The 27,538-nt window shown below is 43.4% G+C and overlaps 1 protein-coding gene across 1 annotated transcript in view; it reads left to right on the top strand.

Moving 5' to 3' along the window:
- GALNT14 (polypeptide N-acetylgalactosaminyltransferase 14) overlaps window positions 1–27,538 on the top strand; it is a 657,875-nt gene that overhangs the window by 618,677 nt on the left and 11,660 nt on the right. Inside the window, exons 12-13 of the mRNA XM_040351317.1 lie at window positions 7,454–7,537; window positions 19,131–19,275. Of these exons, the coding sequence (XP_040207251.1) occupies window positions 7,454–7,537; window positions 19,131–19,275 (229 nt within the window). The remainder of the gene's footprint in view (window positions 1–7,453; window positions 7,538–19,130; window positions 19,276–27,538) is intronic.

Genomic DNA, 27,538 nt, shown 5'->3' with positions numbered 1-27,538 from the left:
AGCAGGTGTAGGCCTAAAGGCCTGGGGCCTAACCATGTGTAAAGGGGCTTAACCTAAGGGGAGCCTGATCGCTGCCAAGAAGCAAGGGAGAAAAAGTTGCTAGGGGGTTAACCACTCTTGTTGCCGGAGGCAGGTGTAAAAGGGATGGAGTTCTGAAGGAGTACCAGAGGAGATTCTTCATCAGCTGGGGACTGTGAAGTAGCTGGGAAAGCTTCAGGATAGAACTCATCCACTAACTGCAACGGGTAGCTGTGAGTAAAGCTTGAAGGAGTACAGCATGTAGCTGTAAGTAAAGCTTGAAGAGAAGTACAGCGAGTAGCTGTGAGTAAAGCTTAAGGGATCTAGCGGGTAGTTGTGAGTCCGAGGAACCCAGTGGGTAGCTGTGGGTGAAGCTTGAAGAATACAGCGGGTAGCTCTGAGTGAAGTTTGGAGAGTCCAGCAGGTAGCGGTCAGCTAAGCTTGAGGATCTACAGTGGGATACTGTGAGAAAAGTTGTTGCTATAGGAGACAGCAGTTGCTATAAAATACAAATTGCTACATTTAGCTTAAAGGCCCTTTTCTGTATTGCTCCCTGCCTAGTTCTATTTTTCTCTGTGGAGTCTGCCTATTGCTATTGCATTTACATAAGGGTGTCCTGTGCCCTACCCCTCTCTCTCCCTGTTTCTGTTAATAGAAATACAACTCTCTTTGTTCATTTTTAAAAGTGACTGGTGCCCATCTTTCCACCTGGCACTACACCCACCATGCTTAGTAACCTGCACCCTGAGGAGGAATGTCAGCCCTCCCTGACTCAGCGGGTCACCACCAGGCCTCTGGAGGTTAGGGAGAGCGCTACATGAAACATGAATACGATTTGATCTAAACCATTAAATTGTTGCTCTGGTTGTATGTTTAGGGAATTGTCCTGCTGGAAGCTGAACCTCCGCTCCAGTCTCAAGTCTTTTGAAGACTCTAACGTTTTTTTTTCTAAGTTTGCCATGTATTTGGCTCCCCATAGCATGATGCTCCCACCACTATGTTTCACGGTGGGGATGGTGTGTTCAGGGTGATGTGCGGTATTTGTTTTCCACCACAAATAGCATTTTGCTTTTAGGCCAAAAAGTTCACTTTTGGTCTTATCTGATCAGAGCACCTTCCTCTTCCACATGTTGTCCCCCACATGGCTTCTCACAAACTGGACTTCTTATGGCTTTCTTTCAAAAATGTCTTTCTTTTTGCCACTCTTCCATAAAGGGCAGATTTGTGTAGTGCACGACTAATAGTTGTCCTGTGGACAGATTCTGTCACCTGAGCTGTGGATCTCTACAGCCCCTCCAGAGTTACCATGATTGCTTCTCTGATTAATGCTCTCCTTGCCCGTCTGTCAGTTTAGGTGGACGGCCATGTCTTGGTAGGTTTGCAGTCGTGCCATACTCTTTCCATTTTCAGATGATGAATTGAACAGAGCTCTGTGAGATGTTCAAAGCTTGGGATATTTTTATTCACTAATCCTAAACTTCTCCACAACTTTATCCCTGACCTGTTTGGTGTGTTCCTTGGCATTTATGATGCTGTTTGTTCACTAAGGTTCTCTAAAAAACCTCTGAGGGCTTCACATAACAGCTGTATTTATACTGAGATTAAATTACACACAAGAGGATTCTATTTACTAATTAGGTGACTTCTGAAGGCATTTGGTTCCACTAGATTTTAGTTAGGGATATCAGCGTAATGGGGGCTGAATACAAATGCATGCCACACTTTTCAGATATTTATTTGTAAAAAAAAATGATAACCATTTATCATTTTCTTTTCACTTTAAAATGATGTGCCACTTTGTGTTGGTCTATCACTAGAAATACATTTCTGTTTTTAGTTGTAACATGACAAAATATGGAAAATGTCAAGGGGTATGAAAACTTTTTCAAGGTTCTGTGTTGAAGCCGCCGAGGATCTCGGCGAGCCAACTTTCCTCATTGAACAATGAGGAAATAGAGAACATGTTCTCTATTTGACCCGACGAGTTCCTCGTCGGCTTCCTCGGTGAAAAGTGTACACACGACCGAGTTTCTCGGCAGAATCCAGCTCCGATCGAGTTTCTGGCTGAATTCTGCCGAGAAACTCGGTCGTGTGTACGGGGCCTGAGATGTTCTTTAAAGCGGGAGTTCACCCATTAATCTATTTTTTCAAACTATCCCCTTAGATTAATGATCGTTTTGTCTAGGGGAATCGGCTAGTTGTTTTAAAATATGAGCTGTACTTACCGTTTTCGAGATGCATCTTCTCCGTCGCTTCCGGGTATGGGTCTTCGGGAGCGGGAGTTCCTTCTTGATTGACAGTCTTCCGAGAGGCTTCCGACGGTCGCATCCATCGCGTCACTAGTAGCTGAAAGAAGCCGAACGTCGGTGCGGCTCTATACTGCGCCTGCGCACCGACGTTCGGCTTCTTTTGGAAAATCGTGACGCGATGGATGCGACCGTCGGAAGCCTCTCGGAAGACTGTCAATCAAAATAGGAACGCCCAGTCCCGCAGCCCATACCCGGAAGCGACGGAGAGGATGCATCTCGTAAACGGTAAGTACAGCTCATATTTTAAAACAACTAGCCGATTCCCCTAGACAAAACGAGCAGGAATCTAAGGGGAAAAAGTATATTGTACCGGTGAACCTCCGCTTTAAGTTATGCCTATACAAGCTCGGTGGTCATGTTGAGATCAACTTGAACTGCTCACATTACTCCAAATCTGGAGAAAATGCATTCCTTTGTGCTGCTTTGCAATGTATTACATTTACAGTGCCTTGCTTTGCCTTTCAAAACTTGTATACAAGTCCTTAAAAGCCAGGGAAAAAAAATGAGAAAAATGGAGAGAATGTAGGATGGATGGAAAATATTTCACAGGTAGAAAATGTTATAGAACTGAAATCGGTCGTAACGCTCCTGGCTTTATAGAACAACAATCCAAGCCTTGACAATAAATTCCATTTCTAAGTTAAGGAACAAATTAATTAATGCCGCACAAAACTGGCCATGTCCCCAGCCAATGTACTCGTGTTCCTGATAAAAAAGGAAAAGATGTATCATTAGGATATGTTTTATGCTTAGTTTAATTGACTGAAATGAACTTGAAATAAAACAGCAGATGTACGGTATTTATTCTCACGTCTATATGCCAGCGAGATCCACTCCCCCATTGTTCATGGAATTTTTAACCATTTGAATATTTTTAATTAAAACCCGTACAGGCAATAAATAAATAATTCAGCATCCGCTGTTCGCAGTCTCCTGAGACTGCTATCACGTTTAGCACGGAGTCGCGGTGGTAATATTATTATGCATTTTAGCCAATTAAGCTGTCTTCTTAGTAACATGTAATGCTAAATAGCATGCCGTATTTTTCATCACAAGTCAATTACCGAGATAACAATCAGCAAACAAACTTAATTTCACCTTGGCATCGGCGGCTGTTTCTCTGTCACGTTTTACGACCAATAAGTCTTCAGGAGCATGGCAGGCTGTTATAATTGTAAATATCCCTCGTTATGAATGTCTCTGGTGTCCTGACCTAAATGTAGCACCCTCAAGTGCCACAGACATGGGGCCGGATTCAGATACATTGGAGTATCTTTCGGCGGGGCGTAACGTATCTCAGATACGTTACGCCGCCGTAAATTAGGGCGCTAGTTCCGTATTCAGAAAGAACTTGCGCCCTTAGTTACGGCTGCGTAACGTCTGTGGTCCGGCGTAAGCCCGCCTAATTCAAATGTGGATGATGTGGGCGTGTTTTATTAAAATTCACTGTGACCCCACGTATTTGACGTATTTTAGAAAGGATCCCAGTGCACATGCTCGAAATTACGCCGCAAATCGTCATTGCTTTAGACGTCAATGTAACTTACGTACAGCCCTATTCGCGAACGACTTACGCAAACGACGTAAAATTTTCAAAACTCGACGCGGCAACGACGTCCATACTTCACATAGGATACCCCTCATATAGCAGGGGTAACTTTACGCCGGAAAAAGCCTAACGTAAACGACGTAAAAAAATGCGCCCCGGGCGGACGTACGTTTCTGAATCGGCGTTTCTACCTAATTAGCATATTCATCAAGTAAATATAGGGAAGCGCTACCTAGCGGCCAGCGTAAATATGCAGCCTAAGATACGACGGTGTAAAACACTTACGCCGGTCGGATCTTAGGGAAATTCTGGCGTATCTAGCTTCCTGAATACAGAAAGAAGATACGCCGGCGCTTCGTAGCACTTACGCGGCGTATCAATAGATACGCAGGCGTAAAGGCTATCTGAACCCGGCCCACGTATTTTACCTATATCTATATCTCTCCATCTTTATTACATTGATATTCAGTTTGCCACCTCATACCGTATCCAGCTCCACCCAGTCCCTTGTGCTTTGCCAGTCTTTGGTGCTCCAGCATTTACAGTAATAGCCAACAGTGTAACTTAAAGCGGGGTTCCAACCACAATTAGCATTTTTAAATGTATGTCCTTTCGTCATGCATTTTTATAATATAAATCCGGTCACTTACTATTTTACAATCCACCACCGCTCCGCATAGTTATTCAAAAAAGATAGTTTATAAAACTATGTAAACACCATTGTCATTTTGCTCGTGGACACTGTGAAGCCCACAAGCACTTACTTCCTGGAAGTCATTTGGAGCAATGCACCCTGGGATATTTTACGGACGGCGCATGCACGCGCTTAATTTAAATACTACACGCCCCCTACCCGCCTAATTTGAATTAGGCGGGCTTGCGCCGGGTGATTTACGCTACGCTACGCCGCCGTTGTGAACAAAGCACTTGCCTGTAAAACTTGCGGCGGCGTAACGTAAATGAGATACGCTACGCCCGCACAGTTTTGCGCGATTCTACGAGAATCTGGGCCCAAGAGTCTATGTGTGAAACTCAACAAAGTCTGAATGCCCTGGATCACGTACTACATGTCCTCTGACTTTGATTGAACGTTGCTGACTATTTAGTAAATCATGGAGTGGTGTGTTCTTGGAGTTGGGTCTCCCTGGGAATTTCCCTTGCATGCCCCTCAACACTACATGCTACACTAGCTTCTCTTATGTCTTCTCCTGATCACTTTACTGGTAATTTCTTTGCACTTTCGTAGTGAACAGTAAGGCCTCGTACACACGACGGGACATGTCCGATGAAAACGGTCCGCGTGCTGTACACACCATCAGACCAAATTTCCCGTGGACAGCAAACGCGGTGACGTGCGCGACCCTGGAAGGTCAATGCTTCCACGCATGCGTCGAATCACTTCGACGCATGCGAGGGCTTTCGGCCGAGCGGACATATCCGGTGAGTCGTACAGACGACCGAACATGTCAGACGGACAGGCTTCCAGCGGACATGTATGAGCAATTCTAACTATACCCTTTAGTTCCATTGCATAGAAATGGTTGTTACTATTTGCCTGTACTGTTGGTTCAGTCATTGGTTGTAACTTATCCTGTGTGGTGCTCTACTATGCTTATTACAATGAATAAAAATGATTGCAAGCCATACACCCATCTGTGCTGACCCAGCTGTTCCCAAACTCCATGTTATACTAACCTGAAGCACCATGGGCAGTTTAAAAATAATAGTCCCTTGGAAGAACAAGCTTAATTTTTCTTAATTGTGATTTTGAATTAATAAGCACCATTGTTTTCCTATATATAATGAACCCGTCGATGTGATCAGGATGGTGGAATGAACTATTTGTAATGTTTTCTCTGCAACTGTCTCCTGGCCACATACTAATCTTTTTACCTCTTTGTCTTTTTCCTACCTTTCATACATTCTTGTGCCCTTTCTTTTTTCCACATACTGTCCCTTTACCTCTCCTCCTCCATCTCTCTCCTCTCTTTCCCCTTCTGTTTATCACTGTTTGTCTATCTCTCTCTTCATCTTTTCTATTATCACTCATCTCACTCCTATTTGCCTTTGCATCCCCTTCCGTCCCTTTTTCTCTTCTATTTCTTTCTTTTGCTCTCCCCTTATACTGTCTCCCTCTTTGTTATTGTCACTTTCCCCTTTTTTTTTCTCCCTTTTTGTCTCTTTTCTTTACCCTGTCTCTCCCTGTTTTTATTGTGTCTCTCTTTTCTATGTCTATTTGCTTCACTGTGTACCCCATCACTCTCCCTCTGCTTTACTTTGTAATCATCTTCTATGTCTCTTTCCCTCCTTCTCTATCCCATCCCTCTCCATCTATTCCTCTGTGCCTTCCACTTCCCTGCCATCCCTGTATCTACCCCTTCTCTGCCATCCTTGTATGTCCCCCTTCTCTGCCATCCTTGTATCTCCCCCTTCTCTGCCATACTTGTATCTCCCCCTTCTCTATCTCCCCTGTCTATTCCCCCTTCTATGTCTCCCCTATCCCCCATGTCTCCCACTTCTCTATCCCCTTGTGTCTCTTCCTTTTCTTTCTCTCTTGTGTTTTCCGCTTCTCTTTCTCCCCTGTCTCCCCCTTCTCTGTCCCTCATGTTTCTCCCCTTTCTCTCTCTTCTGCTGTGTCTCTCAATTCTCTGTCCTCACTGTATCTGCCTCTTCTCTGTATCCCCTGTGTCTCCCATTTGTTTGTATCATTTGTGTCTCCCCCTTCTCTGCCCCCCTGTGTATCCCTCATTTCTGTCCTCCCTGTGTCTCCCCCTTTTCTGTCCTCCCTGTGTCTTCCTTTCTCTGTCCCCATGTGTCTTCCCTTCTCTGCCCCCCTGTGTCCCCCTCTTCTCTGTCCCCCATGTGTCCCCCTCTTCTCTGTCCCCCCTTTTCTGTCCACACTGTGTCTCCTCCTTCTCTGTCCCCCTTATGTCTTCCCTTCTCTGTCCCCCGTGTCTTCCCTTCTCTGTCCCCCTGTGTCTCCCTCTTCTATATCCTCCCTGTGTCTTCCCTTCTTTGTCCCATTGTGTCTACCTCTTCTCTGTCCCCTCTGTGCCTCCCCCTTTCTTTCCCCCCTGTTTCTTCCCTTCTCTGTCATCCCTATGTTTCCCCCTTATCTGCCCCACCTGTACCTCCCCTTTTCTTTCCCCCCTTTGTCCCCATTTGTGTCACCCTGTGTCTCCCCTTCTCTGTCCCCCCTGTGTCTTCCCTTCTCTGTCCTCCCTATGTCTCCCCCTTATCTGCCCTCCCCTGTACCTCTCCCCTTTTCTTTCCCCCCTTTGTCACCATTTCTGTCGTCCTGTGTCTCCCCTTCTCTGCCCCCCCCCTGTGTTTCCCCTGCCCCCCCCATCTCCCCTTCTCTGTCTCTTTCCCTCCCTCTTTACCCTATCTCACCCTTTCTCCCTTTGCATCTCTCCTCCTTTTTCTTTCTTTCTCTCTTTATATACATCTTTCTCTCTCTCTCTCTCTCTCTCTCTCTCTCTCTCTCTTCCCCTGACTGCGCTGCCCCGCTATCTCTCTCACACCTTTTCTTTCCATTTTCTTCCCTTTCCCTTCCTCTTACTCTTGCTCCCTCCAGCATTCAGAAGAGACTGTCATTGCGGAGAAGCTTAAAATGCAGACCGTTTAAGTGGTATTTGGAGAATGTTTACCCGGAACTCCAGTAAGTCCCTTTGATTACATTCACATTGATTTTGTGTTGTACGGAAGAGGTCACTGCATTTTGCTGACGATTAGCCGTGTTTATTGAAGCCCAGCTATAAATCTTGTATAAATCAGATTTGTGTCTGCAGCTAAAGAGCACCTGTCACACAGCAGAGGAAGCCTTTAGTGCAGTTACAACAACTTAAATTTTACTTTTGGGTAAATGTCGCCTTTGTGAGGTTGCTAAAGGTTGATGGTGCCTAGCAGTGTGCACACAAAATAGATTTTTTTTTTCATTTTCGGTGGGCTTAGAGGTTTATAAAGCACATGGACATAGACTATATTACCAAAAGTATTGGGAACCCCGCCTTTTCACACATATGAACTTTAAGGGCATCTCAATCTTAGTCCGTAGGGTTCAATATTGAGTTGGCCCACCCTTTGCAGCTATAACAGCTTTAACTCTTCTGGGAAGGCTGTCCACAAGGTTTAGGAGTGTGTCTATGGGAATGTTTGAACATTCTTCCAGAAGCGTATTTGTGAGGTCAGGCTCTGATGTGGATGAGAAGGCCTGGCTCTCAGTCTCCACTCTAATTCATCCCAAAAGGTGTTCTATCGGGTTGAGGTCAGGACTCTCTGCAGGCCAGTCAAGCACCTCCACCCCAAACTCGCTCCTCCATGTCTTAATGGATTTTGTGCACTGGTCCAAATCATTTGGTGGAGGGGGGATTATGGTGTAGGGTTTTTTTTCAGAGCTTGGGATTCGTCTCTTAGTTCCAGTGAAGGTAACTCTTAAGGCATCAGCATACCAAGACATTTTGGACAATTTCATACTCCAAACTTTGTGGGAATAGTTTGTGGGTGGCCCCTTCCTGTTCCAACATGACTAAGCACCAGTGCACAAAGCAAGGTCCATAGAGATATGAACGAGCGAGTTGGGGTGGAGGAACTTGAATGGCCTGCACATAGTCCTGACCTCAACCAGAAAGAACATCGTTGGGATGAATTAGAGGGGAGACTGTGAGCCAGGCCTTCTTGTTCACATTAGTGCCTGACCTCACAATTGTGCTTCTGGAAGAATGGTCAAACATTCCCATAGACACACTCCTAAACCTTGTGGACAGCCTTCCCAGAAGAGTTGAAGCTGTTATAGCTGCAAAGGGTTGGCCAACTCAATATTGAACCCTATGCAGACGTCCCAAAACTTTTGGTACTATAGTGTATGTAGGTTAAATAATATAGCAGAATAAATAGGTTCAGATGCAACCATTGCATTAAATATTATAAGCATTTATCTGCAATTATCTGCTTCACATGTTCATGCTTATAGATATTCTAGATATGGAGCTAGCGGTGTGTTTTTAAATTAAGCAGACTCTCTGTCCACATTAATAACAGTTCAGTGTCTGCCTGGCGCTTGCTTGCACTGTTTTCAGTACATTATTAATGGTGCCAGTTCAGTGACCTGTAAAATAATATTACTGGATGTACTCTATTAAAGCTCTTGCATTTTTCAGCAAGGCCACATGCTCATGATGAGAACACCAGTTTCAGGGAATAAATAGTATTTTTTTTTTTTTTTTTGCTTTACTAGTACTAAACCATGGAAAAAAAATGCTGCTTTTTATTTCTTGTTATTTAAATAAATATTAGGTATTGCAAGTTAATGATTAATGATTACCACTTACATTCAGCAGCTGGCGATGGGCCACTTTCTATAGTCTTCAAAACCTGCTAATGTTGTGAAACAGACATGGAAAGCAGACAGATGGAGGTGGAAGGAAAGAAAATTGCTTTATTCCCCCATAAACATAGTCAGTGTTGATGGGGAAATCCCTCCTGGAGTGCTATTGTGTTCTGCTGCCAAGAGGGGGTGCAGGGAAGGCTCAATGATTACTGCGGCGGCAATAATTCACTGAGTCAGGTGCAATGGAAAACTTGTATTTAAGTGATGCAACAGCAGTTCACACAACAACATTGTGGGACAGCTACCCAGCTGGACACACTCACAGTGACATGAAGGAGAAGAAGGTTCCAGCCAAACTGAGTGTGTCTGATGAGAGGAGATAGAGTGCAGCCTGGCTGTCTCAGGCAGGTATCCAGCAGAGATGAAGCCCTAAGCTTTCCCTCCTCACAAGGAACCTTTCCCTACCACTAGTACTATCTCTAAGAGATGGGGTACCTTTCCCTACACTGCCCACTAGAGCTGCACGATCAATCATTAAAAAAATCGTTCATGATTTCGATTCAACCCCCTCCCCCCCCCCCCAATATCTCTATGCAGAATTTCCCGATTCCCGTAGAGAGTTCTCTGCTCACTCAGCTGTCAAAAGAGAAACTGGACAGCTTGACAAGCTTTTATAACAGTGTCCGCACTGGTAGATAACTATAAGCATTGTAACTTTTCATTCTTAGATCAAAGGAATGAACTTTGGTCTGTCGATGAGGGAAGTTTAACCACTAAACCTTTTTCTGACACTTGTTTCTTACAAAGTTAAAATCAGTCTTTTTTGCTAGAAAATTACTTGGAACCCCCTATCAGCTCCCATCAGTGATACCTATCAGTGCCTCCTGATCAGTGCCCACCAGTGCCGTCTTATCAGTGCCCATCAGTGCTGACCTATCAGTGCCCCTTTACCAGTGCCCGCCCCATTTGAATTAGGCGGGCTTCCGCCAAGCGGATTTACGTTACACCGCCGCAAGTTTACAGGTAAGAGCTTTGTGAATCAGGCACTTACGCTGTAAACCTGCGACGGTGTAACGTAAATGGGATACGTTACGCCGCCGCCGCGGCGTAACGTAATTGTACCTGAATCTGGCCCAGGATGCCCACAAAACAGTTCACATTGTGATCATTTTAAACCAAAATTGTTCTGGGTGGTTTCAGTTTCATAGTATAAACACATATCATTTATATCTACAGAAAAGTTTTGTGAGGATAGCTTCACTCAATGCAGCTCTAATGTTTTCCTACAATGCACAAAATATTTCAGCTGCTAAAAATCGGTAAAGGCAGCGAGAGGCCGGCATTAAACATTTATGTGATACAGTTGTAACGTTAAAACAGGAACACTTCAGAAAATGAGTACAATCCAGAAGTATCGCTGGTAAATGCATACACTATAAAGCTGAGAACTGTAAAGTGGATGTGAAGCCTTTCAAAAAGTAAACCGCAGAATCAAGGTTACATGTGTAAATTGAGCCTGTCGGCCATTTTTAACTTTTAAAAGCCAAAGTCCTGCTTAAAGAGGTACTGTCACGGTTCCCATGTAGAGATGTAGAGATGTGTGTTTTCCCACCCCCTGCTGCCTGCACATGTTTAGATTTTTTGTGGGCTTCTTGGATTTACATAACCTTAAAGCCACTTGTGGTTGGTTCGTATATTACATTATAGAATACATTTTTTTTAAGTATTAATTGAGAATTAGAGAGAACCTTAAAGCCACCAAGGTTTTCAAAATGAAATATAGGGGAACGATACTGACCATGATTACTTTTATTGGGGGGGTGAAGCACGGGGGTGGGAATAATAGCATACCACACCAAATGTAGGGTATGGCCAAATTGTGCTTAAAAAAGGGAGAGGTCTAAAGGGGTATAGTTTAATAACACCTGAACCTACTTTACTCTCGGTCAAGAGTGTAGGCCCAGGTATGAGGGTAGGTCACTATCACAAGCAAGGGCAAGGCAGCAAATGATCCACATCCTTACTTTCCGCAATGAAGTCTGCACAAGCCGAAAGAGGAGGAACTGTGAAGACCACGGAATATAGGCATGTGACATCATCAATAACCCTGGACATAGCCAGAAGCAGACACATCCCTCTCTTTCCTCCTGTTCCAGACTAATCACAAAAATGTTGCTACGATGGATTACCCTGTAGCTGTCCAGGCTGGGGCACTATTAATTAATCTGGAAAGAAATTGGGGACACATTATTTTAACCGGGGAAAAAACCTGGATTTGTTTCATGGAGGCAGCTCTCTAAAGTCTGGGGGTTTGCCACCCTGCATTGCCTGCCATTCACTCTTTAAAGTAGATGTAAACCCCCCAAAAAAAATGTATGTCACAATGTAGAGAATACGATTTCCTATCATCTGTGCCCAGTCTTGCCACACAGAGTTAATCCAGCGCTGAGCAATCCTCTTTTTATTGTTCAGTGAAATAAAACAGACTTCCATATAAAGACCAGAGCCCTTGCTTGAGTGACAGGTTATTTACATATCGCGTGCACTAGCTTGCAGACATGCATAGCTTCTGTAAAGTGCACAATTCACATCTCCCTCCCCTCTCCTCCTCTCCTCTCCCATCCAGCTCTCCCAGGATTGGCTGTCTTTCCTGTGTTTTGATTAAATATTTTCAAAATATGGGGTGATCCACAGTTCAGTGTAAACAGCCATCAGAATATACAAAGACAATAAGCTGTGCATGTCTGCAAGCTAGTGCACGAGATATGTAAATAACCTGTCACTCAAGCAAGGACTTTGGTCTTTATCTGGAAGTCTGTTTTATTTCACTGAACAATAAAAAGAGGATTGCTCAGCGCTGGATTAACTCTGTGTGGCAAGACTGGGCACAGATGATAGGAAATCGTATTCTCTACATTGTGACATAAAAAAAATATATATATTTTTGGGTTTACATCCACTTTAAGGAAGTCTGCAGAGTTTTGTGTCATGGTGTATTGTAGGGTGTCTTGACCATGCAAACCCCAAACAGATTGCTGAGTTTTTCAGGCGGCACTACCTGTCAAACGCATGCATTCAATGGAGCACACTGCAATAATAACATTAATACAATCCCCCCCTGTTTTTTGTACTGTTTGTATAAAATTTAGATACATATAATTTGATTTCTTTAGTTTCATTTCTACATCCCCATTTAATTACCACAAAATATAATCAACAAAGTCTGCTCATTAAAATATCATTTGTGTGATTTATGCAATGTAACTGAATAGGAAAGCTCAAAGTGAATTTATGCTTTTACCTAGAAGAGCTTTATTCCCCTTTTAACACTACATTGTGACGCACGCAGGGGAAAGAAGTGGTTTGGATGAATTGCAAGTGCAGCATTAAATAAAAAAACTAATAAAGGATAAAATTGAAGATGACACAAATTAGCATGATGGCAATTTTTTTTACAGGTTTTGCAATCACAAATGACATTGCATTACCTTATGTGAGCATTTGGTGCCTGCAGTGAATGAAAATTGTCATCCAGATCATCCAACATCATTGTTGGGACCTGGGAATTCATTTTGGGAGGAAATAGTTTTATTTATTTTTAGCAGGGCTCAAAATTTCAAGCCCTGAGCTACTAGCCAGACCTCAAGAGTTACTCGCCACCAGTTGCCCCACCTAATTCATACACTGCTCCACGCCTAATTGCGCCCCTAAACACGCCCTCGTAGATTATCTCATGGAATGACACTGTTAAATGTTTTATGCAGAATCAAGTTACACAATTAAATATTACCAAAAACAACTTTAACAAAATGGGACAGGGCACGGGGGACAGACCAGAGGGACAGGGCACTGGGGGCAGACCAGAGGGACAGGGCACTGGGGGCAGACCAGAGGGACAGGGCACTAGAACTGGATCTCTTCCCCATTCTCTTGCTGTCTCCTCTGCAACTCCCATCCATCCTCTCTCCCTCTCCTATTCATCTCATCATCAGGAGCCTGCGTGTGCGGCTCCACACTTGCATGTCCCCACTTCCCCCTTTTATTCAGGCTGGCAGTGAGGAGAGGAGCACAGCGGGAGGGAGTACAATCCAGCGCCGAGATCCACACAACTGCACAGCCATTGACACCATAGCACAGCGCACATTGACACCGCACAGCACACATTGAGACCAGTCTGCTCACAGTGCTCAGGCTGAACTGCTGGACACTTACATAGAGCACAAGGAGAAGAAAACTGCACAAACTGGAAGGCTGCCACTCTCATGTCAGGGCAACTTTCAGTGAGCGCTGCACTGCCTACCTGGGACACCCGGAGTGGTAATTTTCACAATCCTCCACCTGACTCATTACTTCCTGCTCCCTGCTCTCCAGCTAGATTGGTCAGGGGGAGGGGGGCAGGCTCAGAGAGGTCATACTGTTAGGTCCCATGGCTTAATGAGAATTGTAAGGAGAGCACCTGTGTACTGCTCTGCCTGTGCGCGGCTCACCAGACTACTTTTCCTGAGGATGCACCTTTCCTCTTCGGCCGCCAATCGCATCGGGGCTCTAAGTGTAGGCACAGATTGAAGGGACATTGGTCATGCAGCCCTGTCATCACTCACCCCCAGCTTAAATCCACTCGCCAAATGCTAGCAGGCGAGTGGAAATTTTGAGGGCTGTTTTTAGGATATATTTATATACCAATCAGCCATAACAATCAGATGCCCCACCTAATATTGAGTACTGTAGTTCCCTCTTTTGCTGCCAATACAGCCCTGACCCATCGCTGCATAGATTCTACTAGATCTCTGAAGGTATGCTGTGGTGTCTGGAACCAAGCCATCAGTAGCAGATCCTTTCAGTTCTATAAGTTGCGAGGTGGGGCATTCATGGATTGGACTTGTTTTTCCAGCTCGATGGATTGAGATCTGGAGAATTTGAACGCCAAGACCACACCTCAGGCTCATTGTTCAATTGTGCATGGTGTTGCATTATCCTGATAAAAACAAAAAGCCACTGCTACCAGGGAATGTCTTTTACATAAAGGGATGTATTTGGTCAGCAACAATGTTTAGGTAGGTGGTATGTGACCAGTAACATCCACATGAATAACAGGACCCACGGTTTCCCAGCAGAACCTTGCCCAAAGCATCACTTTGCCTCTGCTGGCTTGCCATCTTCCTATACTGCATCCTGGTGGGGGTGCTGTCGGATGTTTTTTCACCTTAATGCATAGGATTTTGATTCTATTCATAGAGCATTCATTGTTTTCCATTTTTCTTCAATAAACTTCATTGGTTTTAACTGAGCTCACTAGGCTGGCACACGCAGGTACACTTAATTTAATTTTTTTTCATGTGGATAAATACATCGATCATTTTAAATGAACAACCTATTAATAATAATTGCATGGGTCTTCTTAAATGAATAATTTGACAATATTGTTTTGTAATTTTTTTTGCAGTTTTCTTATTCCATGTTTCCTTTATAAATATCTCTGCTGTATAGCAATCTTAATGTTTGTGACCAGCTTTGATGTCTGTGGCTGTTTTTATCCACTTGATTGCTGATTTGAGCACCTGTGTGTCATCCATTTCTATCACATGACAGCTAATAAAGCTTTCATGGACACCCTCTTATGCTCAGAACTCTCATCTCCATGATTAAGCTCCAAGGGGGAGAGCGAAACGCGTTGGTGGTGTGGCCTGGCTGGAGTCTGAGGCTGTCATTTATCTCACTTCATGATGTTCAGTTTATGGACCTTTTCCTTTGACATTTTTGCAGCTCTGAGCTAGGATTAGCTCCCTGTGCCTACCTGCATTCACAGCGGTCTAGTTGGACTTTACCTAAGCGGCACCTAAATTTTGTCCTTTTGGTTCCCGTTAACTTTATGGACAACTATTTTTTTGCTGCCAAATATATCCCACGACTTTCAGATGCTATTGTAATGAGATAAGTAATGTTATTCACTTTAACTGTCTCAGTAATGACATTAATGTTATGGCTGAGTGATTTTATCTATATATATAAAACTCAACGTGTGTATGTATGTATGTATGTTCCAGCATCACGTCCAAACGGCTAAAGATATTAACATGAAACTTGGCACACATGTTACTTATATGTCAGCAACAAACATAGGATAGGTGGTTTAACCCTTACCCACCCCCATTTGCCATGGTCGGGGTTTTTCTTTAAAGTCCCATTCAACTCTATGGGAAATACATGTTACTTCATAACTTCCAAACGGCTGTACATATTTCGATAACACTTGGTCACATGTTACTTATATGTCCACTTAAACTATAGGATAGTTAATTTATCCCTTAACTACTCCCATTTGTGAGGGTCGGGGTTTTTGTTTAAAGTCCCATGCAAATCAATGGGAAATGTATGTTCCCACATAACTTCTGTACGCCTGGAGATATTTCAATAATACCTGGTACACATATTGTCCAAACGGCTAAAGATATTAACATGAAACTTGGCACACATGTTACTTATATGTCAGCAACAAACATAGGATAGGTGGTTTAACCCAGATGGGTATATTTATATTACTATGATTTTCCTCCCCAAAAGGTTAAGATAGGAAGACCGGGCAACGCCGGGTATTCAGCTAGTATATATATATATATATATATATATATATATATATATATATATATAACATTTATTTATTTTATTTTTTAACAATAAAACCAAAAGGGGCCACAGAAACTGCTGAGACCACCAGCCACCATTCTAAAACACTGCTGGGATGGCTGTGGAACAAAGAGACACTATCCCTATGAGGTTTTTAAAACGGCAACCAGGGCTCAAGTGGTTAAAGTGAAAAAATTAGTTAAAGTTGAGCTAATTTGCATATACACATCCTTTCCAATTCCAAAAGCTGAGTTTATTATCTTTTATTCAGTTATCAAACAGCTCTACCATTAGAATCTATAGTGAGGTTTGTTTAGACTGGAGCCCATCCACCTTTTTTTTATGAGAAATAGCACCTCCAGCTATAATTAGTTAGTAGGATCCATCAAAGGGATTGATCCAGGGAATTAATATGACCGCCACTGATCCAGGAAATTATTATGAGTGCCACCGATCGAATCAAGAAGGATTTTTCCCCACTGAGAGGATAAATTGTCAGCTGCGTCAATGGGGTTTATGTTTTGCTGTCTTTAAAGGAATTGTAACAGCATCAGATCTAGAATAGACTGACAGTGTGGATGTTTTGCTTATTTCAGCCTTACTGGATATGCTACGGTGTCATGGATGGATTTGTTAATTAAAGGACAGCTATAATTAGAGAGTTATTGGGGCCGTCATTGCTAATCTCTTTCTGCAAATGCTAATTTCCTGGCTTTTTTTTGGCTACATCAGTTCATTAACCAATTGCCGACCAGCCACTGTCATTATACTGCGGCAGGTCGGCACGATCCCGCGAACTGTCATAGCTGTACGTCGGCTCCTTTAAGCGGAATAACAGGCACTGTGGGTGTACCGATGCGCATGGCCGGCGGTCACAATGACTGTCAGCCACGTGCAATTGCGGGCACGAGAGCCAGAACAGAGACGTGTGTGTATAACACACAAATCCCTGTTCTGTGTGGAGAGGCAGATTGGGAGTTCCTACTAGCTAGGAACAGTGATCTGTCATCTCCTCTAGTCAGCCCCATCCCCCTACAGTTAGAACACACACTAGGGAACACAGTTAACCCCCTTTATCGCCCCCTAGTGTTAACCCCTTCCCTGCCAGTGACATTTACACAGTAAGCAGTGCATTTTTATAGCACTGATCACTGTATAATTGTCAAGTGTCCCAGAAATGTGTCAAAAGTGTCCGATCTGTCTGCCATAATGTCACAGTTCCGATAAAAATCACACATCACCGCCATTACTAGTAAAAAAAAATAATAATAATAATAAAAATGCCATAAATCTTTGCACATTTTGTGCAAACCAATCAATATACACTTGTTTTGATTTTTTTTTATATTGGGGATATAGCAAAAAGTTTAAAATATTGTGTTTTTTTCAAAATTGTCACTCTTTTTTTTTTATTTATAGCGCAAAAGATAAAAACCACAGAGGTTATCAAATACCACCAAAAGAAAGTTCTATTTGTGGTAAAAAAAGGACGTCGATTTTGCTTGGGTACAACGTTGCACGACCGCGCGATCGTCAGTTAAGGTGACGCAGTGTCGTATCACCAAAATTGGCCTGGTCATTGAGCAGCCAAATCTTCTGGGGCTGAAGTGGTTAACCTGGAACAGGCATTCAGCCCGTTTAAAGAAATTTGGAACTCTTGATCTGTATACTTGCCCTGGAACAGTAACTTGGATAGCATTAAAGGCACCCAAAAAGGGAAGCTTCACTCTTCCTCCTACTCTCAGGTTTTGATTGGTCCCTGCTCCCCCACATCCAGTCGGCCCACCCTCCTTCCCCCGCAGCCTTCTGGAACACATCACAGGTCCCAGATAGCTGTGGGGCCAATCAGTGAGCAGCTGGCTGTGAAGTTGCAAGCAGTCACAGCCGGCTACCCACAGTTAGTATGCCAGAGGGACCAAAGCTTGGTGAAGAAACCGGCTGGGTGAGGACAATGCTCGATCCTGGGACAGGTAAGTGTCTGTTTATTAAGTCAGCAGCTACAGTTTTTGTAGCTGCTGACTTTCATTTTTCAATAGATGGCTGATGAACCGCTTTAACTACAATGGCAGCAAGAGAAGTAGCATTTTCAGAAAAGGGTCAGCAGCGGCAGCCCCCATCATAGGGTTTTCTTCCAAGGTCAAAATGTGTCATTTATAGACATCTATTGCTTAGTTTGATGGCACACCACCATTTACGCTTTTTATTTTATGTACATTCTCAGCTTAGTTCCCTCATCTAAAGGTTGTTTTAACAGATGTCATATGCAAATCAAAGGTCACTAATTTGATTTTCAAATTAATAAAATAGAGTAAATACAATAAAACAATTTTCTTTTTATATTGTATTTCTCAATGAAGCTTCCAGCTTTCAGAAAAAGGACAGCAGTGGTAGCCCCCATCATGGGAATTCCTTTAAAGGCCAACGTTTATCATCTATGGGCATTCATTGGTGAACTTGAAGGCACGCCACCCTTTTATAGGAAAGACATTTTTCCTCAAATTTGGATTTTAAATGGACCATAGGACAATAGTTTTAAAAAATTGGTACAAATTTATTAGTAAATATACAACAATTATAACATAGAATCAAACACAAGAAAATATTGAATTGGACAATAGATAAAAGCAAACACAAATGGGGGACAAGTATGAAATCAGCTGAAAAGGAAGCCCAGGGACTGTCAACCGACGGAACACCCAACGCGTTTCAAGAAACACTTAGTGTGGATCTTCTTCAGGGACTGAAAGGGCTTGAAACTTCCAAAGCTGTGACTTAAATCTATGATGATAGAATATATGTCATCAGAAATATATACAATACATCAATGTACATATAAATATTGACTAGCATTCCCATACATAACCAACAAGCATGTATATCATAGTACAGCTAACAGTTAACAGCTGATAAAACTGACCCCAAATATATTGTTTTATTAACCAATAGACGATAATTCAAACATAGAGAAAGAGTCGTTCTTTAACCGCACACACACGCCGGCTGCAGCCTCATGGATCGGGGTAGCTCCCACATGTCAGGATGGACATACTGGACATAAGTTTGATCACTCTGTTCGTTACAGCGTGTCTAGGTTTAACAATGGACTGTCTCAATTTCACATAAGAGAATATGGAACATTTGTTATCTGATTGTAGGAAGATTGCTGTAGATTTGTATATTGTTCATATTGCTCACACATAACACTAAGCAAAATTATGACATGTATGGCTGACCTCACAATAAACCCATTTCTTTCCTCTACTCTATCTATAGCTCTTTATGTGACTTGTTTGTTTTGCAGAATTCCAACAGAACCTTTACCGAAATCAGGATTAATCAGGCAGAGGCAGCGATGTGTTGAGTCCCAGAAGACTGGAGGAGAGGATGCTCCTACTCTAAACTTGGTACCTTGTATCAGCCTTAAAGGGGTGAATGAAAAATCTCAGGTATTGTCTACTATTTCCATTTAAGAACTAAATTAAGTTCTGTTATCAAGTGAGTTGAGCCAGAATTAAATCTGCGATTTACACATCATTATTTCTAATGTAATACTCAACTAGTGAAATGTGATAAACACCAATTAATTAAAATTTCTTTCAAAACCATATAAAACAAAAAAATGTTAATAAAAAAAAAAAAGTGTCAATAGAAGGAGTACCTCCATGGAAAACGACCCTCCTTTCACATAAAAAGCAGCACTAATCGTAGTGTAATATTCAACTAATTATACGTGATAAACATAAAGTAAGTAAAATTGCTTGCAAAAGCAAGTAAAACAAGAAAATATAAATAAGTAGAAAAAGTGTCCATAGAAGGAGAACATCTATGGAAAACGATTAAAAAAAATCCTCCTTAAAATATCTCCATTTGCATTTCTGGCATTTGCTGGAAAGGCTGGTGTCTTTAAAGGTGGTTGGAGCTCCTGGGGGCTGGTCAACTGCACTTTAAAGTGGAGTTCCACCCATTTTTTTATGTTTGTCTGTGCTGCATGCCCTAATCTCATATAGGTAGATTCAGGTACATAGGTTTAACTTTAGGGCGGCGTAGCCTAGCCTGTTTAGGCTACACTGCCGTAAATTAACTAGGCTAGATTTTCAATCTACTTACCTGCTAATCTACGGCGGCGTAGCCTCAAACGAGCGGGCATAAGGGCGCCTAATTCAAATGACTTGGAGGGGGGGCGTGTATCATGGTAATGAGGCTTGACCTCACGTTTTTGACGTTTTTTATCACTGCGCATGCGCCGTGCGACTACATTTCCCAGTGCGCATTGCAGCTAAGTATGCCGTACGGGCCTATTGATTTCGACGTGGACGTAAATGACGTAAATCCCGATTCGCGGACGATTTACGCAAACGACGTAAAAATTTCGAATTTCGCGGCGGGAACGGCGGCCATACTTAACATTACTATTCCACTAGAGCATAGCTCTAACTTTAGGCGGCCTATCTCTTACGTAAATGGCGTAAAAGTACTGCGTCGGCCTGGCGTTCGTTCGTGAATTGGCTTATCCCCTCATTTACATAATCTACACCGGCCGCAATGGAAGCGCCATCTAGCGGCCATCAGCAACATTGCAATCTAAGATAGGACGGCGCAAGCCGTCGTATCTTAGATATGTTTAAGGGTATCTCTGTTAGAGAATACACTTAAACATAGGTTGGTGCATATTCAGAGTTAGGTCGGCTTATCTGTAGATAAGCCGGCCTAACTCTTTCTGAATCTACCTAATAGTGTTCAGAATGGACAATTTTTTTTTATTTTGTTGCTTGTAAATACCTTTATTTTGTAGTCCTTCATTACTTCCTCCTCCTAATTAGCCTAGGCTATTAAGTCACAAGGCTATTCGCAAGGGTTTCTGGGATAGGCATCATGTATCCCAGTAGTCCTTGAAAATAGCCTATTTGCATAGAGAAGGGGCGGCAACTTCCTCTGACACTCCCGTTGCTATGGAAACCTGACTGAAACCTATTACATCGCTTGTGCAGCACTGAGCATGTGCAAGATCTGCAAGGCTGAAATCCAGGAAGTCATACAGTCTGGCTTCATGATACCCACACTTAAGATGGACACGGTCTATTTCTAGATTATAAACTAACTAAATGCTCTAACAACCTAACAAAATGGACCTTAGTTTACAGACTAACTTTACTAGACTACATTAAGCTTGTGTATTACAGGGGTATTTATATTTAAAAAGTGAACTCCCCTTTAAGCCCAACTGCAGGCTTGGCCCATCCCTCAGCAGGTCTCCACCACCAGAAACATATTTGACCACCTCCCTGAGCAAATCATCACCACCAGGAACTAATTCTACCACTTACATGAGTAAACCTTCACCACCAGGTACTGATTCTATCATGTTCTTAAGTAGGTCTTCACCACCGGGAACTTATTCTACCACCTCCCTGAGCAAATCTTCACCACCAAGAACTTACGCTACCATTTTCTTAGGCAGATCTTCATCACAAGGCACTTATTCTACCACATCCCCAAGTAGGTCTTCACCACCAGGAACTTATTCTACTACCTCCCTGAGCACATTTTCACCACCAGGAACTTACTCTGCCACTTCCCACCCTGAGTAGATTTTTACCACCATAAACATATTCTCCCTCTTCCCTTAGTAGGTCTCCACCACCAACTTACTCTACCACTTCCCTGAGTAGAATTTCACCACCAGAAACTTCTTCCTCTTTCCTGAGTGGGTTTTGACCACCAGGAAATGTAATTTACCACTTCCTTGAGTAGGTCTTCACCACCAGGAACTTATTATATCAATGGTATTGGAAAGCAAGCAAAGGTGGCAAACATATAATTTCAGGTCCCCAAGAGCTCCAAATCCTCCACACTTTTATGCAAGTCTTAAATGCAGTTTACAAACTTGACCCCTGCTGCACCCACTGCTGTCTCCTACATTGCATTGGTTCCTTAAAGGGTCACTAAAGGAACCTTTTTTTAGCTAAATAGCTTCCTTTACCTTACTGCAGTCCTGGTTTCATGTCCTCATTGTTCGTTTTTGCTTTGATGTTGCTGTAATTCCTCTCTGTTCTGGACACTTCATGGTTGTCTGTTTGCTGATCACCACAGTACTGGGAGCTTTCTCACTGTTGTGACTAATCAAGGAGGTGTGATTACTGTGTGTCAGCACCAATCCAGTTTCGTTTTACAAAGCATCACTGCCCTCTATTGGCTCTTTGTCTCTGTACATCAGAGAACCAGGAAGCAACAGCAAAAACTAAACTAAACTGCAGGTACATTATATGATTGTTTTTTATTTATTTGTAATCATTTTTAAAAGGAATCAGTTAACTATTATGTCTCTATACCCTGTAAACAGTAATTTCAGCAAAAAAAAAAAAAATCCATTAGTGACCCTTTAGGAACGCTACACAGCCATGCTGACCATTAATGAGGTGGGACTGGGCCAGATTTAAATTTTCAACACTTTTTAGAGCTCCACTGGTTTTAAGAGCCATCTAATGATATGTACAGGCACCGCTAGGTGTGTGTCATTTGGAAAAAGTTAAAGACACAGGGCTTAATTTATCAAAACTGGAGAGTGAGTGTAAAATCTGGTGCAGCTGTGTATGGTAGCCAATTAGCTTCTAACTTCAGCTTGTTCAATAAAGCTTTCACAGAAAAAACAGGAAGCTGATTGATTTCTATGCAGAGCTGCACCAGAATTTGCATTTCCCAGTTTTAGTAAATCAGCCACACAATGTCAGTGTGGTTCCTGACCCTGTGATCACCATGACAGCAAATCACATTGATCATTTACAAAAAGTATGCCATCTTCAGCTGTTTCCATGCCTTATGCAGTGATTCACAGTGACAACTGAAGCCAGCAGGCTCCGCTGTCACTGTGGATTGCACTGTTAAAAAATCAAATAACAATTAAAAACTGTTACATGTGTAGCGGTACCCCCGTAGGGGCAGCTAAGTTATGTGGCCCACTTGTCACCCTGCCCAGCCTGGCGTTCACCTCTCTAAGGCCTCGTACAGACGAGGGGATTTCCCTGCTGGAAACGGTCCGCCGGACCGTTTCAAGCGGAGATTCCTCCTCCGGATTTTGATCCGAAGGCTTGTACACACCATCGGATCAAAATCCGCGCGGAATACATCCGCGGTGACGTGTCGCACCGTCGCCGCGACAATGACGCGGCGATGTGCGCGACGCTGGAAGGTAAGTACTTCCGCGCAGGCGTCGAATCATTACGACGCATGCGAGGGAGGGGAGCAGACGGATTGATCCGGTGAGTCTGTACAGACGACCGGATCAATCTGCTGGACACGATTCAAGCGGATAGATTTCTTAGCATGCTAAGAAATTTCTATCCGCTTGAAATCGATCGGCCGGACGAATCTCCACGGATAAATATCCGCTAGGCCGTACAGACGACCGGATTTGTCCGCTGGAACTGATCCGCGGATCAATCTCAGCGGATTGATCCGGTCGTGTGTACGGGGCCAAACACTCCAAGACAGAGAACAGTCCATGTGCTTTTTTTATGTTTTATCGAAGGGATTAAACTTGGATAGGGTATAGGAAGTATGGAATGCCTAGTAAATTTAGAACAAATAATTGGGACAACTTGTATACACTTTGGTATATACAGGTCTCTCTTCCTCCAGCACAACTCTTACTGCAAACTATTACTTCTCAGCTCCTCCAGCACAACTCTTACTTGAGCTGTAGGCACTGCTAGCACTGCATGGTTAGGCCTGAAACTGGCTCAGCCAGGCCTTAGCAACTGCCTTTTGCAGGCAGGGACCGCAGGCCCCTTTAGTGTAGCAACGAAAAGTTATTGGTGCTAGCTGCCCTAACTTCAGTTACTAAGCCCAGTAACCCATCTCCAGGCCCCCACAAGCCCTCCTGGCTGCAGCTGCACCTCTCCACTGCCCATAACACCACTGTCCATACTGCTAGCTCTGCACCAATTCCAGATTGCATGCTCCCAATCCTCTCAGGCGTGCCTCCCCAGTCCTCCCAACTGTGCATGTCACTCACAAGTCCTCTTCTGGCTGTGACCAGTTGTCCCTCTCCCTGGAGACTTGCCTGGCAATGCTCTCTCCTGCTGTCCTCTCTTGCTGCTCCTGTGCCTCCTGTCCAGAACCTTTACGCTTTCTTGAAGGGCTCTGTCCACACCCGAGCCCCAGGCCCAAGGTCACCCCCCAGACTGGGGAGCTCCCTCAAAGGTCCCGACAGCCTAGAATTCCATCTCCAATCTCTGAATAACTACAACTCCTCCCAGGGCTGGTGCAAGGATTTTTGACATCCTAGGCGAAACCTAATTCTGACGCCCCCCTTGGCTCCACCCCTGATCCTGCCCACTTTGCCCTTCCCTGCCCATTTATACCCCACCTTTTTAATGAAGCGCCCATCAAATGCAGCTCACCAGCGCCTATCAAATGCAACCTCACCAGCGCCCATCAAATCAAGACTCACCAGCGCCCATCAAATGCAGCATACCAGTGCCCATCAACGAATGTTCGCTTGCTTCTATTCATTTGGGAGTCGGGACACAGACACAGTCCTCTGCCGCTGCTGCGCCTCTGACATTATGTGTGCCTGCTGATGCTGAGACTTAGTTGCTTACTGCAGAGAGAAGAGAGTAGGAACACCAGTGGCTGGGCACCCCCTAGGCATCAGTGCACTCTAGGCAGCTGCCTAGTTTGCCTAATGGTAGCACCGGACCTGACTCCTCCCCATCTGGGCGGACCCTGGGTAGTTAAGGAGGCCTCCCCTCTACCAATCCAAGTTGGGGATTGGTCAGGGCTCCTTAGAGTACCCCAGACAGCTCCACCTCTTCTCTCCTTCCAGAACGCTGCAGAGGGAAGAGGGAGGTCCCAGGGATGCTGCCTGTGAGTCACCAGCTGCTACTCTGAGCCACTCCCACAGGTGTGACTGCCAACCAGGCCTACCTAAATTTACCTAACCTACCTAACTTCTCTATCTAGCACCTACCCACATTGAGGGTGCTACACATGTAAAAGAACCATAAATCTTTATTTTTTTTTATTTTTTGCAGCGTGCCAGCTTATGAGTGCCCGATTTAGGTAGGCAAATTTGCCATAGAGTTATTGCCAAGTAAACTGACACAATCTAGCACCAGTAAATTAGGTCTGGGCATCTTTGCTTCAGGTGTAAAAAGGCATGAGGTGTTTGTCGGTGACTGGGGTATGGATTAGGCAGCTTTTATCACTTCCCTGAACCTGTGTCCATTGCTATAAATCCATACACTGTTCAGTAGATAAACAGTCCAGATATAGAAAGAATATTGTGTCTTTAAACTGGCAGAGAAACTGCTGATTCTGCTTTATTTCCCAAACCCTTTGCGTGGTGTACTTCTGCGTTAAGGCAGAATTATAAGGTATACTTATCAAAAGTGTTGTGCTGCATCTCTGTCTGACAAATAAAGTAAATCCGCAGCTCAGCCTGACCTCCAATTATATCATAAAATGGGAAATATATTGTGTCAGCACTACATCCTCTATTTACTAACCTGCATCAGACGGACTTGTTACTGCCATACGTTTAATTCCAGTTTCCCATTACTTGTGGCTGCAGATGAACAGATTGCCTGGCTCATCTGAGGTGCGAGCGTAAGGTCAGCGGCAAGCCGATGCAGAGCGGTTCAATAAACGTTTATTGCTTTGTGTGTGTCTGATGGATCTGCCGCGATGTCCGTATTTGATAAATGTTGTTTCTTCCTGCACTTGTAAACCCCATGTGCAGGAAGACAGATATCCTTACCAGATCATTCCTTTAAAATTAACTCTGGGAGACTCCATTTTATACTTTATTCCAAATAGGTGGGCATTGCATGTATGCAAAAATATAGAATATTAAAAGAGTTAAAGGGGTTGTAAAGGTACAATTTTTTTTTCCTAAATAGCTTCCTTTACCTTAGTGCAGTCCTCCTTCACTTACCTCATCCTTCCATTTTGCTTTAAATGTCCTTATTTCTTCTGAGAAATCCTCACTTCCTGTTCTTCTGTCTGTAACTAAACATAGTAATGCGAGGCTTTCTCCCTGGTGTGGAGTGTCGTGCTCGCCCCTCCCTTGGACTACATGAGAGTCAGGACACTCTCTACATTGCAGATAGAGAAAGAAGCTGTGTGTTAGTGGGCGTCCTGACTCTCCTATACAATACAATTTTTGATGAATTTGTAGGCATTTTGCCAAGGCACCCCTGAAAAAAACTCAAGACCCCCTGATTGAAAAATGCTGACCTAGATAACCGAGTAGAGTTTTGCAGCACCAATATGTTATTATGGTTAACCATTGTCGTATTCATTTAATTACATTTAGAGGACAAGTGTGGCTATCAGAACCTTTATGGTCCCAGAGAGAACAAATACAGTATAATAATGAACCATATCACAAGGTTTTCAGGACATTTCTTTTAAACCTCTGTGTACAACCAACCATTTGCAATATTTGCAATTTTACAATGTTTGAAATTTTCAATATTATAACCATTTGCAATATTATAACAGTAAACTTTATGTTACACCTCACAATAATATAGCTGATCTGAGTGAACAGATCTAAATGTTGCTCCACGTCATATGATCATATGACCAAATACTGCTACAATGCTATATTGAAGCATGGAGATTGATTCATACATCTCAGGCCTCGTACACACGACCGAGAAACTCGACGGGCGAAACACATCGTTTTCCTCGTCGAGTTCCTTGTTAGGCTTGTCGAGGAACTCGACAAGCTTGCTTTGTGTACACACAGTCAAGCCAAAATCTCGTCGTTCTCAAACGCGGTGACATACAACACATACAACGGCAGGGGAAGTTTTATTCCACTGGCTAAACTCTTGGGGCTGCTTTTGCTAATTTCATGTGTTTGCGTGTTAAATAAAAGTGTGGTAAGAGACATTTGCACTTTTCAGTCTGTTACAGCTTTAAAAATGTGTTATCTCCATTACAAAAGCTACTTTTACTCCCGTCTCATACTTTAATCTGAGCAAGCGCGGGTTTCTTAGCATACAGACGTCCGAGTTTCTCGTTGAAAACCAGCCCGACCAGAAACTCGACGAGCCAAATCAGACTCCCGTTGAGAAAATAGAGAACTTTGCTCTCTTTTTGGCTCGTCGAGGTTCTTGACAGTTTCCTCGACGAAAATGTACACACGACCGGTTTACTCGGCAAAAAAATATCTCCCAGCAAGGTTCTTGCTGTTTTTTGCCGAGAAACTCGGTGGTGTGTACGAGGCCTCAGTCAGAGATGCTTTTTAAAATACAGACCATCAACCAAAAGAAAAGAGAGATGGGTTCATGTTTCTGAACTCTAGTCTTCTGATTTCTACCATCACCCCCTGTACCCCCTCCCTTTACCATTTTCTTGCCTAATTTAGCCACCAGATGTTGACAGAAGAGGAATAAAAATATATAACTTCTATATTTTAATGCCTCATATCCAAATATCCACCCCCATCCATTGCCAACATGCCTTGTTGCCCCCCCCCCCCCAATAAATATATTTTATCTACTTTGACAGCAGAAGCATCCTTACATGAGCAGTGAGTTCAGCTGCTCAGCGACCACATGTCCCACTAGGCATTGGATATCGATAGCAGGTGAGGGACAGAAGAGGCAATATGTGAGGATGTAGCAATGGATGGAGTAACACCCCTTGCTTCATTTTCACCCAACACTGCAACAATGATACCAATACCTGCATCAATTA

Source organism: Rana temporaria, chromosome 4 (genome assembly GCF_905171775.1).
Source record: "Rana temporaria chromosome 4, aRanTem1.1, whole genome shotgun sequence".
Classification (NCBI taxonomy): Eukaryota; Metazoa; Chordata; class Amphibia; order Anura; family Ranidae; genus Rana; species Rana temporaria.
The sequence above is the reverse complement of the archived record's forward strand: the minus strand, read 5'-3'. Positions and strand labels throughout refer to the sequence as shown.